At 36.1% G+C, this 14694-nt stretch overlaps 1 protein-coding gene across 1 annotated transcript in view; it reads left to right on the top strand.

Annotated features, from left to right (window-relative positions):
• LOC134006179 (zinc finger protein 208-like) overlaps positions 1 to 14694 on the top strand; it is a 1001836-nt gene that overhangs the window by 627518 nt on the left and 359624 nt on the right. The window contains 1 exon segment of the mRNA XM_062445263.1: positions 13776 to 13787. Within this exon segment, the coding sequence (XP_062301247.1) occupies positions 13776 to 13787 (12 nt within the window).

Here is a 14694-nt window from a genome sequence, read left to right as displayed (position 1 = left end):
TATTTACCTCGTCTTAAGGACTGTGTTCACCATTGGACTAATGGCTCTGCTGCTGCTGCTGGTGGGATTACTTCACTGTGGGAAACTCAAAGTTGCATAGAAATAACTGATACCAACTCATATGTAAAGGTAACTGCCAAAGTAAGAATGATGCTGTAATGATTTTCATCTTGTAATATAGTTTGATCACAAACATAATGAGGCAGAAAACATGATATGGGTCATTCTTCAACTATGGTAGAATTTGTGTCCTTTGCAGGAATAATAAATACAAAACACATTTCTTAATATTTTTGTTTTGGCACACTTACTTGACACCAAGAGGAACATACAAATATAAATTTAAAGATCAAGTGTTATTTTTACTACATAAACCATGGTGTTATATGTATGGATTACCCAAAATATGTGTTTGATTTTCTAAAATTTTCAAACCAAATTTGACCATAGTTGAAGAATGACCCATATAGTGATCTGAGTTTGACGTCCCTCCAGCAGCGTTAACATGAAGGTTGTTAGCTGTTCCTGCTGAACCATTTTGTGTATTTTTTTGTTTTATTTCTCATAAGTATATTTCTCATCATGTTTATCAGTTGGTAGTATTGACTGATTTCAGGCAGTCGCAATATAGAAGCTTCTGCACCAGAAAGTTTTAAAAGCATGTACAATAATGATCTTTTTTTAGAACTGCAGACACTGTGGCAGCTTTCATCAGACAAAATAGCAACATGAGCTGTTAGACTTTCTTCTCATGCATGTTTATTTGTATGTTGGCAGTTGAGGTTAAAGTCAAAGGTTGAAAACCATAGCGGCAGACGTGTCATCTTTTCAAAATGCGTCATCAGTCTTCATCAGTGTTTTATTTTAGATGCTGCAGATACAGGTGATCATTTTAGTTTCTAAGACAAAGGCACATCATTTAAAGAAACTTACAGAGTAAGACGATAAGTCTGGGAATAAAATAAGATATTAAATATTCACACTAGATTCACACAGAGCAGCAGGTTACACTATGCAATGAAATTCTTAATTTACAGTCTGTCAGCAAATGCTGTTTATATTAAAAAGTGTTGGGGTTGCAAAATAAAAGTATCTGAAATGGCACAAGTTGAAGAGTTTAAAAGCAGTTAAACACATAAATACAATAAACATATAATAATAAAAGGTGTACAGGTTAAAGTTGTGCAAAAAAGAGTGTGTTGTGCAAACTTGTCATGTTTAAAGTCTTATGTTTATAGCAGCATAACAGAGTAATGTAACAGGGAATATACATAAATGTGCAGAGTAAAAATATTAATATAGGATATAAATTAGGTTAAAACTCTATTGATTGCCTGTGGAAAGTGTTGTTGGATTGTATGGACAGCTGCAATGAGTTGTTTTTTTAATATGTGTTGAATAATATTTCACTTAGAATAATCCAGTGTTTATAATCGTGTGGTGTTCTTCATGTACTGAAAGCCTAATATCTGTTGGTATGGTTTATGTTATTTTTTGTTATTAAATCTCACTTTTTCTCTAGTCTGCCAACCTCTTTTTTTTCTTTTTTTCCCAGCATCCTATTACAGGTTTCATGTTCTGCCCTTTATATGGGGAGGGAGCACTACAGACTGTGTTAGCAATGGGAGAAAGACACTTTCTGGAACAATTAATCATATGAAGCAACTGTGTTGAAAATGGTTCACTGTTTTAAGCATTTTAAACAGTCAATATGGCGACATCTGCTGGGACACTTTGATATTGCTTTTTATATGCAGCGATTCAGGGCAAGACATCATGAAACAGGCAAAATATATATAAACTCACTGCTGCCATCATGTTTTCTGTCATATTTTGTTAAAAGCTGTTTAATAAAAGTTATTTACCAAAAACTTTCTCAGTGTATTTATTTATATATAGAGATAATAAGTCATTTGTTAATACGGGTTATAATTCTTCCTTATTACTTTAATTATTCTTTTAAAATTTGATGAAAAGTCAAATTACAAAAATGTGGGGGAATTTAATGTGTTTGTGCAGAAGGTTCAAAGAATCCTTTCCACAGAACTGGGCTTCAGTCTGCTCCTCTTCTTGCTCACCATCTCTACAGCTTTGGAGAAACGATGCTGCTGGCATGTTTTAGCTAGTTTAAAAATAATACTACTTCAACAGTAGTATTATTGTTGTATTTTGGATTCTATGGGTGACACCTGCATGAACGACGATAGAACTAACTGAGCATATGAGCACTTTCACAGCACTCACTCAGATAATATCTGTTCACATGAGCAATATAATAGCCTGCACTGAGCTCATGCATGACTGTCACAACTACTATCACTGCTCTCATGCTCACAAAACTATCACCTGCTTGATCAGTGTTTTTTCTTTCTGGCAGTGAACAGACTCAGTCACCACTGTATCCCTAAATATAACAGATTGAGTCTGTCCTTGGTTTAGTCAGCTACCTTTTGAAAGTATGAGGACATAAAGTGACTTAAGATGAATGGATACAACATACTGGAAAAATTGAAAAGAAAGATTTTTGCTTATTAAGATTAAATCAAAGATAAAATAAGTCTTTAAAATGATGATGTGAAGAAATTTCAAATACAGTAATAATGTTTGTGATGATAAATCATTACTAAACTTTGCTTCCTCAGTTTCCCTGGATTTCTTCTTTGTGTTTGATTCTCACGACTTTGCAGAGTGTGTTGTTGAGTGTGACTTACTATAGACCATCACCAATAAACCACAGAGGAAATGAGTTTGAGAATAACTGTGAATTACTGTTGATTACGTGACAATACATGCATGTTACAGGGTTTCCCGCAGAAAATGTGTTAGTTAAGGTGGTGGGGAGCAGTGAGACCGGGGGGGGAGGGGGGTTGTCTTGTCAAAAGTAGGCTATAAGACAGCCACATGTAAACGGTAAACGCAACTAGCCATGACAATAAAACATTATGCCTAAAATCCCTCCTTAAATGCTCCATATAGGGGGGATTTTACTTTGTTGGGGGGGACTATATATTTTATGCAGCATATAACATTTAATATGTATGCAAGAATAATGTATATTACACATTGTATATATATATAAAGATTATTCAAACATTTTTGCTTTTTAAAATCTTTACAAAATCTTTAGTTTATAAATGTTTACGTTTTTACATTTAACAGTGGAGGATACTGATTAGATTGCTTTCTAGGTTTCTTTCAGCAGTGATGTACAGAGACTGTTCAGGCACCAGGGCAAACAAAAAAAAGTTTGAAAAGAGCACCTTTACTGTCTGCAGGGTAAAAGTTCATATTAATAATAATAATAATAATAATAATAATAATAATAATAATAATGCATTTCATTTAAAGGCGCCTTTCAAAGCACTCAAGCACACCTTACAAGGCACATAAAACACAACAACAGTACATCAAATAATATAAATCAGGTAACATTTAATGCAAAGATAAAGAATAAATATGAATGTGACTACAAAGTACATCAGTACAATAAATAAACAAGAACGTGATTGCATAGTCAGTGTGAGACAGAGTATGCCACTCTGAATAGGTGCGTTTTCAGGCGGGATTTAAAGGTGGAGACAGAGTCAGAAGTGCAAATGTCTGGTGGGAGAGAGTTCCAAAGGCGGGGGGCGGATCGGCTGAAGGCTCTTGACCCCATGATGGTAGTTAAGTTGGCAGATGGGGCAAAGAGCTGGTTGGCAAAGGAGGATCGGAGAGTTCGGGAGGGTGTGTAGATGTGAATCAGTTCCGAGAGATATGATGGTGCCAGGTTGTGAAGGATCTTGTAAGTGAGGAGTAGAATCCTAAAGTCAATGCGGGATTTGATAGGGAGCCAATGAAGTTGCTGCAGGGCAGGAGTGATGTGTTCAATAGAGGGAGTTCTGGTTATGATACGAGCGGCTGCGTTCTGTACCAGCTGCAGTTTGTGAAGAGATTTCCAAGGAAGACCAAAGAGGAGAGAGTTACAGTAGTCCAGACGGGATGTGATCAGGGTGTTTACCAGGATAGCGGTGCAGGTTGGTGAAAGTGAGGGATGGAGACGATGGATGTTACATAGATGGAAGTATGCAGTCCGAGTAACGTTATCGATGTGGGCTTTGAAAGATAATGTGCTGTCCAGGATGACACCCAGGCTCTTTACCTGAGGGGATGTAGGAATTGTGGAATTGTCAATGGTAAAAGTTATGCTAACTTTAGGGATTCTTGAACCAATCCGAAAGTCAGAGATGGTCGAGGTAGAATGAGAGTCTATAACTCTGACTAACTGTTAAACCACAGGAAGAGGAAGTTCTGAACTACATTATATTTAAACTGCATTCAGTCTGATGTTCAGACAGTCAGCAGCAAGATATCATGGAGGTCACAGCTCTCTGCTTCAGACTGTGTGAGTACTCGCTTGTTATGGTTTCTTCTCTTCATTATCTACATCAAAGTATCTCTGTCTGATGTACAAATCTATTCCTTTGTTCATTCAGTGATGCTTCAACTCATTCAGCTGGGGACACACAGTCAGAAAAGTGGTAAGTAACAAATACAAAATCCCAGAGATACTCTTAAATGTTTTGTTTGTTTATTATTGTATCAATGTTTCATCTAAAAACTCAATTAGTAGGCTGAAATCAACCTTTTGAATCTATTATGTAATTTAAGTTCCTGCAATTTTGTTTAATTTTGTATTTTCAATCATTAATTAATTCATGTTCATGTTTCTGGTGAATATCTTAATGCATCTTGCAAAGAGACACAATTTGAACCTTTTCTGTCATAAGGTGGACACACCTACAGTCATTTGTTTTGATCCAGTTCTTGATGTTTCATTTACTTTTCATTTTCAGATGCAGTTTTTCTTCGTATCACTCCAAACAGACTGCAGCACTTTCAACGTGACTCAGTTTCTTTTTACTGTGATGGGTTTGTTCACTTGACTCAGTTGAGAGCAATCAGGAATACTGGGGAATTTAAACTGGAATGTGGTATTAAGAAGACGCCAACAGGATCCTTCTGCAGCCTCGACAGTATCTATCCTGAAGACAATGGGGAATACTGGTGTGAGACTGATGGAGGAGAGAGAAGCAACAGTGTCAACATCACTTCGACTGGTACAGTATGTTTATTGTGTTTCTAAAACCACTATATATCCATTTTGAACTAATGATCTGTTTCTCACCCAGTATGTCTTATATGACACTGTAATTAATTCTATAATGTATAATATTGCTTGTTCTCATGTCAACATTTTAAAGATGATCAGGTTTACTGTAAATTTGGTAGATTCTATTGAATGTATATTTTTACAGAATAGTGGAAAATGTTTAAGGGAAAATTAAAACATTGAATAATAAGCCATTGTCACTGCCTGATGTTGTCAATACACATCTTATTAAGTGAGTAGACGGCTCAACTTAATCATTTAGCATTTTAAAGCGATTCGATGGGGTCAGGGTCAAACTGGAACCTTTCTATGTTTAAAGTCTAAGTCTGTGGTGAAATCTAAAATCACTTATTCAATTATAATACAAAATCACAAATGCACTATGGTACATATATGTATAAGGCCCCCTACTGCTACATTTTTTATTTTCATTGTGTTCTGTCTAAATCTGAAATGTATTGCGTTCACTGAAGTGCTTTAATTTGCAGTCGGGATTTAGCCATATGAATACAATTTTGGATTTTATTTTTTTCCACTCCTGTCTAAACTTTAGTTTTGTATTGTGTCACTGCAACATTGTACATATAACATAATTGTAACATTGTTCAATTTGTTGTATCAGCTGGTTCTGTGATCCTGGAGAGTCCTGTTCATCCTGTGATGGCAGGAGACGATGTGACTCTGCGCTGCAGAAACAAAACAAACTCCACCAACCTCCGAGCTGAATTCTACAAAGATGGAGTCCTCATGCAGAGCAGTCCTGTAGCAGAGATGACCATTAACAGGGTTTCCAAGTCTGACGGAGGACTCTACAGGTGCAGCATCTCTGATGTGGGAACATCACCAGAGAGCTGGTTGGCTGTCAGAGGTGAGACATGAGAGTGTTATATAACAAAATAAAGATGACACTTTCCTGGTTGTGTGGCCAGAGAACATGCAGATTATACATAATGATGGTAACCCTACTCATGAGAAATGCAGTTGTTTGACATTCAGTAGAAATTTAAATAAAAGTTTGCTTGAGAAAGTAGTTTAGTTTTTGTGATTTATTTCCCTTTTCCCCAATTTTATATTGTGTTACTGCAACATTGTACATATATCATATTTGTAACATTTTCTCAATATGTTGTATCAGCTGGTTCTGTGATCCTGGAGAGTCCTGTTCGTCCTGTGATGGAGGGAGACAATGTGACGCTGCGCTGCAGAAACAAGAAAAACTCCAACAACCTCCGAGCTGATTTCTACAAAGATGGAGTCTTCATGCAGAGCAGTCCTGTAGCAGAGATGACCATTAACAGTGTTTCCAAGTGTGATGAAGGACTCTACAGGTGCAGCATCTCTGGTGGTGGAACATCACCAGAGAGCTGGTTGGCAGTCAGAGGTGAGACATAAGAGTGCTATATAACAAAATGAAGATGACATTTTGCTGTTTGTATGGCCAGAATTCATATGCATATTGTTGATGGTAATCATGTTTTATGAGAAGTCTACTTCTTTGGCACTTGGTAGAAAGTTTGTATAAAAAGTTTGTTTGAAAAAAGGAACGTGTCCATATTAGCTGGTTAAATTATTTCTAAATGTTTTATGGCCATCTTGCTTAAATTATGACCTCATAGGTAAATAAAAGTGATATTTTAGTGACACTTTCGTGATGCATATTCTTCATATTTCCAGTTTGTTTATATGTTGAATTGTTAAACCATCAAGGACTACCAACTGGGGTCTCTGGTGATCCCAGGAATAAACTACTGTAAGAAACAACAAACAAAGAACTTAATTCTTAACAAAATATTATTCATGTCATTAATGTCATCAGAAAAAACAACAACTATTATTTTAGGAAAGCTACAGTTACATTTGTACATTGTGTAAAAAATAACTTTGGACCATTGATGAGAAAATTCATTAGGAACAAACTGATTGACAAAGTGATACAATTTGGACCGATAGAATAAAGCATATACAAACAAAATAGTAAGCCACTGTGGTCTGTGTACTCTACATGTGAATTTCCTCTCTTGGGATCAATAACGTCTTGTCTTTTCTTTCTTATTGCCTTTGCAGCATGTCACTGTCATCACTCCTGCCATATTTACCTCGTCTTAAGGACTGTGTTCACCATTGTGCTGATTGCTCTGCTGCTGCTGGTGGTGGGATTACTTCACTGTGGGAAACTCAAAGTTGCATAGAAATAACTGATACCAACTCATATGTAAAGGTTTCAAGACCAAATTTGACCATAGTTGAAGAATGACCCATATAGTGATTTGAGTTTGACATGCCTCCATCATCGTTAACATGAAGGTTGTTAGCATGAATTGTCTCTTCTGTTCCTGCTGAACCATCACACTTTATGATGGTGTCTTGTGTATTTTTTTGTTTTATTTATCATAAGTATACTTTTCATCATGTTTATCAGTTGGTAGTATTGACTGATTTTCGATCAGGCTGTCGCAATATAGCAGCTTGCACACCAGAAGATTTTAAAAGCACGTACAATAATGATTTTTTTTTAGAACAAACACTGTGGCAGCTTTCATCAGACAAAATAGCAACATGAGCTGTTAGAGTTTCTTCTCATGCATGTTTATTTGTATGTTGGTTGTTAAGGTTAAAGTCAAGTGTTGAAAACCACAGCAACAGACGTGTTATCTTTTCAAAGTGTGTCATCAGTCTTCATCTGTGTTTTATTTTAGATGCTGCAGATACAGGTGATACTTTTAGTTTCTAAGACAAAGGCACATAATTTAAAGAAACTTACAGAGTAAAACGATAACTCTGGGAATAAACTAAGATATTAAATATTCACACTAGATTCACACAGAGCAGCATGTTACACTATGCAATGAAATTCTTAATTTACAGTCTGTCACCAAATGCTGTTTATATTAAAAAGTGTTGGGGTTGCAAAATAAAAGTATCTGAAATGGCACAAGTTGAAGAGTTTAAAAGCAGTTAAATACATAAATACAATAAACATATAATAATAAAAGGTGTACAGGTTAAAGTTGTGCAAAAAAGAGTGTGTTGTGCAAACTTGCCATGTTTAAAGTCTTATGTTTATAGCAGCATAACAGAGTAATGTAACAGGGAATATACATAAATGTGCAGAGTAAAAATATTAATATAGGATATAAATTAGGTTAAAACTCTATTGATTGCCTGTGGAAAGTGTTGTTGGATTGTATGGACAGCTGCAATGAGTTGTTTTTTTAATATGTGTTGAATAATATTTCACTTAGAATAACCCAGTGTTTATAATCGTGTGGTGTTCTTCATGTACTGAAAGCCTAATATCTGTTGGTATGGTTTATGTTATTTTTTGTTATTAAATGTCACTTTTTCTCTAGTCTGCCAACCTCTTTTTTTTCTTTTTTTTCCAGCATCCTATTACAGGTTTCATGTTCTGCCCTTTATATGGGGAGGGAGCACTACAGACTGTGTTAGCAATGAGAGAAAGACACTTTCTGGAACAATTAATCATATGAAGCAACTGTGTTGAAAATGGTTCACTGTTTTAAAGCATTTTAAACAGTCAATATGGCGACATCTGCTGGGACACTTTGATATTGCTTTTTATATGCAGCGATTCAGGGCAAGACATCATGAAACAGGCAAAATATATATAAACTCACTGCTGCCATCATGTTTTCTGTCATATTTTGTTAAAAGCTGTTTAATAAAAGTTATTTACCAAAAACTTTCTCAGTGTATTTATTTATATATAGAGATAATAAGTCATTTGTTAATACGGGTTATAATTCTTCCTTATTACTTTAATTATTCTTTTAAAATTTGATGAAAAGTCAAATTACAAAAATGTGGGGGAATTTAATGTGTTTGTGCAGAAGGTTCAAAGAATCCTTTCCACAGAACTGGGCTTCAGTCTGCTCCTCTTCTTGCTCACCATCTCTACAGCTTTGGAGAAACGATGCTGCTGGCATGTTTTAGCTAGTTTAAAAATAATACTATTTCAACAGTAGTATTATTGTTGTATTTTGGATTCTATGGGTGACACCTGCATGAACGACGATAGAACTAACTGAGCATATGAGCACTTTCACAGCACTCACTCAGATAATATCTGTTCACATGAGCAATATAATAGCCTGCACTGAGCTCATGCATGACTGTCACAACTACTATCACTGCTCTCCTGCTCACAAAACTATCACCTGCTTGTTCAGTGTTTTTTCTTTCTGGCAGTGAACAGACTCAGTCACCACTGTATCCCTAAATATAACAGATTGAGTCTGTCCTTGGTTTAGTCAGCTACCTTTTGAAAGTATGAGGACATAAAGTGACTTAAGATGAATGGATACAACATACTGGAAAAATTGAAAAGAAAGATTTTTGCTTATTAAGATTAAATCAAAGATAAAATAAGTCTTTAAAATGATGATGTGAAGAAATCTCAAATACAGTAATAATGTTTGTGATGATAAATCATTACTAAACTTCCTCAGTTTCTCTGGATTTCTTCTTTGTGTTTGATTCTCATGACTTTGCAGAGTGTGAGTTAATATAAACTATCACCAATAAACCACAGAGGAAATGAGTTTGAGAATAACTGTGAATTACTGTTGATTACGTGACAATACATGCATGTTACAGGGTTTCCCACAGAAAATGTGTTAGTTAAGGTGGTGGGGAGCAGTGAGACTGGGGGGGGGGGGTGTCTTGTCAAAAGTAGGCTATAAGACAGCCACATGTAAACGGTAAACGCAACTAGCCATGACAATAAAACATTATGCCTAAAATCCCTCCTTAAATGCTTCATATAGGGGGGATTTTACTTTGTTGGAGGGGACTATAGGTCACTTAAAACACTTGACGCGGACATTAATCATGTATTAAAAGCAATTCTAAAGAGGTGTGTTTTGAGAAGTGATTTGAATATGGGCAGGTCGGTGTAGTCACGGATGTGATTGGGGAGCGAGTTCCAGAGGGAGGGGGCAACAATGGAGAAGGCTCTGTCACCCCAGGTCCGGTGCTTGGTACGGGGGGGTGGGGATAGAAACATCAAATACATATTTTAATGCAGCATATAACATTTAATATGTATGCAAGAATACTGTAGATTACACATTGTATATATATATATAAAGATTATTCAAACATTTTCGCTTTTTAAAATCTTTACAAACACAAAAATGTAAAAATAGTGAGGTATTGTTACTTTTTACATTTTTACATCTTTACATTTAACAGTGGAGAATACTGAGGAGATTGCTTTCTAGGTTTCTTTCAGCAGTGATGTACAGAGACTCTTCAGGCAGCAGGGCAAACAAAAACAAGTTTGAAAAGAGCACCTTTACTGTCTGCAGGGTAAAAGTTATTATAATAATAATAATAATAATAATAATAATAATAATAATAATAATAATAATAATAATAATAATATTGCATTTTATTTAAAGGCGCCTTTCAAAGCACTCAAGGACACCTTACAAGGCACATAAAACACAACAACAGTACATCAAATAATATAAATCAGGTAACATTTAGTGCAAAGATAAAGAATAAATATGAATGTGACTATAAAGTGCATCAGTACAATAAATAAACAAGAACGTGATGCATAGTTAGTGTGAGACAGAGTATGCCACTCTGAATAGGTGCGTTTTCAGGCGGGATTTAAAGGTGGAAACAGAGTCAGAAGTGCAAATGTCTGGTGGGAGAGAGTTCCAAAGGCGGGGGGCGGATCGGCTGAAGGCTCTTGACCCCATGGTAGTTAAGTTGGCAGATGGGGCAAAGAGCTGGTTGGCAAAGGAGGATCGGAGAGTTCGGGAAGGTGTGTAGATGTGAATAAGTTCAGAGAGATATGATGGTGCCAGGTTGGATCTTGTAAGTGAGGAGTAGAATCTTAAAGTCAATGCGGGATTTGATAGGGAGCCAATGAAGTTGCTGCAGGGCAGGAGTGATGTGTTCAATAGAGGGGGTTCTGGTTATGATACGAGCGGCAGCGTTCTGTACCAGCTGGAGTTTGTGAAGAGATTTCCAAGGAAGACCAAAGAGGAGAGAGTTACAGTAGTCCAGACGGGATGTGATCAGGGTGTTTACCAGGATAGCGGTGCAGGTTGGTGAAAGTGAGGGATGGAGACGATGGATGTTACATAGATGGAAGTATGCAGTCCGAGTAACGTTATCGATGTGGGCTTTGAAAGATAATGTGCTGTCCAGGATGACACCCAGGCTCTTTACCTGAGGGGATGTAGGAATTGTGGAATTGTCAATGGTAAAAGTTATGCTAACTTTAGGGATTCTTGAACCAATCCGAAAGTCAGAGATGGTCGAGGTAGACTGAGAGTCTATAACTCTGACTGACTGTTAAACCACAGGAAGAGGAAGTTCTGAACTACATTATATTTAAACTGCATTCAGTCTGATGTTCAGACAAGTCAGCAGCAAGACATCATGGAGGTCACAGCTCTCTGCTTCAGACTGTGTGAGTACTCACTTGTTATGGTTTCTTCTCTTCATTATCTACATCAAAGTATCTCTGTCTGATGTACAAATCTATTCCTTTGTTCATTCAGTGATGCTTCAACTCATTCAGCTGGGGACACACAGTCAGAACATTGGTAAGTAAGTAACAAATTCTCTTTAATTTTTATTTTTGTATCAATCTTTCATCTAAAGACTCAATTAGTAGGTTGACATGAACCTTTTGAATCTATGATGTAATTTAAGTTCCTGCAATTTTGTTTAATTTTGTATTTTCAATCATTAATTAATTCATGTTCATGTTTCTGGTGAATATCTGAATGCATCTTGCAAAGAGACACAATTTGAACCTTTTCTGTCATAAGGTGGACACATCTACAGTCATTTATTTAGATGCAGTTCTGGAAGTTTCATTTACTTTTCATTTTCAGATGCAGTTTTTCTTCGTATCCCTCCAAACAGACTGCAGCACTTTGAACGTGACTCAGTTCCTTTTTACTGTGATGGGTCTGTTCATTTGACCCAGTTGAGAGCAATCAGGACTACTGGGAAATTGAAACCAGAATGTGGTATTGAGAAGACGCCAACAGGATCCTTATGCAGCCTCGAAAGTGTCTATCCTGAAGACAGTGGAGAATACCGGTGTGAGACTGATGGAGGAGAGAGAAGCAACAGTGTCAACATCACTGTCACTGGTACAGTAAATTTATTGTGTTTCTAAAACTAATATATGTCCATTTTGAACTTGTAATTAGCTGTTTCTCACCCAGTATGTCTGACATGACACTGTAATACCCTCTATGATGTATAAATTGTTTGTTTTCAGATCAACATGTTAAAGATGATCAGGTTCACTATAAATTTGGTAGATTCTATTAAATGTATATGTTTACAGAATAGTGGAAAATGTTTAAGGGAAGATTGAAACATTGAACAATAAGCCATTGTCAGTTCCCGATGTTGTCAATATACGTCTTATTAAGTGAGTAGACGGCTCAACTTCATCAGTTAGCATTTTATAGCAATTCGATGGGGTTAGGGTCAAACTGGAACCTTTTTATGAGTAAAAGTCTGTGTCTGTGGTGAAATCTAAAATTATTATTCAATTATAATACAACATCACAAATGCACTATGGTACATATATGTATAATCCCCTTCCTACTGCTACATTTTTTATTTTCATTGTGTTCTGTCTTAATCTGAAATGTATTGCATTCACTGAAGTGCTTTAGTTTGCAGTCAGCAAAGGATTTAGCCATGTGAATAAAATGTTTGATTTTTTTCTGTCTAAATTTTAGTTTTCTATCATGTCACTGCAACAATGTACATATAACATATTTCTAACATTTGTTCCATATGTTTTATCAGCTGGTTCTGTGATCCTGGAGAGTCCTGTTCGTCCTGTGATGGAGGGAGATGATGTGACTCTGCGCTGCAGAAACAAAGAAAACTCCACCAACCTCCGAGCTGATTTCTACAAAGATGGAGTCCTCATGCAGAGCAGTCCTGTAGCAGAGATGACCATTCACAGTGTTTCCATGTCTAATGAAGGACTCTACAGGTGCAGAATCTCTGGTGTGGGAACATCACCAGAGAGCCGGTTGGCTGTCAGAGGTGAGACATAAGAGTGTTACAAAACAAAGTGAAGATGACATTTTTCTAGTTGTATGGCCAGAACTCAGGTTGTTTGACATTTGGTAGAAACTGGAATAAAAGGGGAAAAAGGGAATGTGCCTACCAATGTTGGAAAAAAAATGATGACCATTAACTGGTTAAATAATTTCTAAATGTTTTTCTGCCATCTTGTCTGAATTAAAAATGTTGATTTTAGAGCCACTTTGCTGCTTCATATTTCCAACTTGGTTACATATGTAAATATTGTTTAAATAAATGTTTAATGTACGGCCAAAAAACTAAAGTTAGATAAAAAAGAAGAGATTTCCTGTTGTAAAAAGTCATGCTAACTTTGGGGATTCTTGAACCAATCAGAAAGTGGATGGTCGACCCCTCTTGACTGAGAGTCTATAACTCAAAGACTGTTAAACCACAGGAAGAGGAAGTTCTGAACTACATTATATTTAAACTGCTTTCAGTCTGATGTTCAGACAGTCAGCAGCAAGACATCATGGAGGTCACAGCTCTCTGCTTCAGACTGTGTGAGTACTCACTTGTCAGTATGTTTGTTTGGTTTCTTTTCTCTTTATAGGTTTTCTATAGTCCTGTATATCAAAGCATCTCTTTCTGATGTATCACTCTGTTCCTTTATTTATCCAGTGATTCTTGAAATCATTCAGCTGGGAACACAAATTCAGAAAAGTGGTAAGTAACAAATTCAAAATCCCAGAGATCATTTTATTTGAGTCTTTCATTAATCTAAAGACTCAAGGTTGACGTGAACCTTTTGAATCTATGACGTAATCTAGGTTCCTACAACTGTTTCCTTTTTTATTTTGTGAAGGTTTCAATCATTAATTAATTAAATAATGTTGCTGGTAAATACTTGAATGTATCTTACAAAGAGACACAATTTAAACTGTTTCTGTCACAAGGTGGACGCAGTTCTGGATGTATCATTTGGGACTTTTTGAAAAATAATCACCTCTTGGTTTCAGATGCAGATTTTCTTCGTGTCACTCCAAACAGACTGCAGCACTTTCAATCCGACTCAGTTTCTCTTAAATGTGATGGCTTTGATAACTCTAGAAAGTTTAGAGTGATCAGGAATATGGAGGAATTTAAACCAGCATGTGGTATTAAGAGGACACCAACAGGGACTTTCTGCACCATTAATAGAGTCTATCCTGAAGACATTGGAGAATACTGGTGTGAGACTGATGGAGGAGAGAGAAGCAACAGTATCAACATCACTGTGACTGGTACAGTATGTTCATTGTGTTTCTAAAACCATAATATATCCATTTTGACATAGTCATGTTTCTTCACTATGTCCAGCATGAAACTATAATACACTCTATAATATATAATGTGTAAAATAGTTTGTTCTTAGATCAACATGTAAGGTTTACCGTAATTTTGGTAAATATTGTTAAATGTGTTTACAGAATAATGGAGTTTAGTTTAGTGTCTGATTTTA

The sequence above is a fragment of the Scomber scombrus genome, chromosome 23 (assembly GCF_963691925.1).
Source record: "Scomber scombrus chromosome 23, fScoSco1.1, whole genome shotgun sequence".
In the NCBI taxonomy this organism is placed as follows: Eukaryota; Metazoa; Chordata; class Actinopteri; order Scombriformes; family Scombridae; genus Scomber; species Scomber scombrus.
The sequence above is the reverse complement of the archived record's forward strand: the minus strand, read 5'-3'. Positions and strand labels throughout refer to the sequence as shown.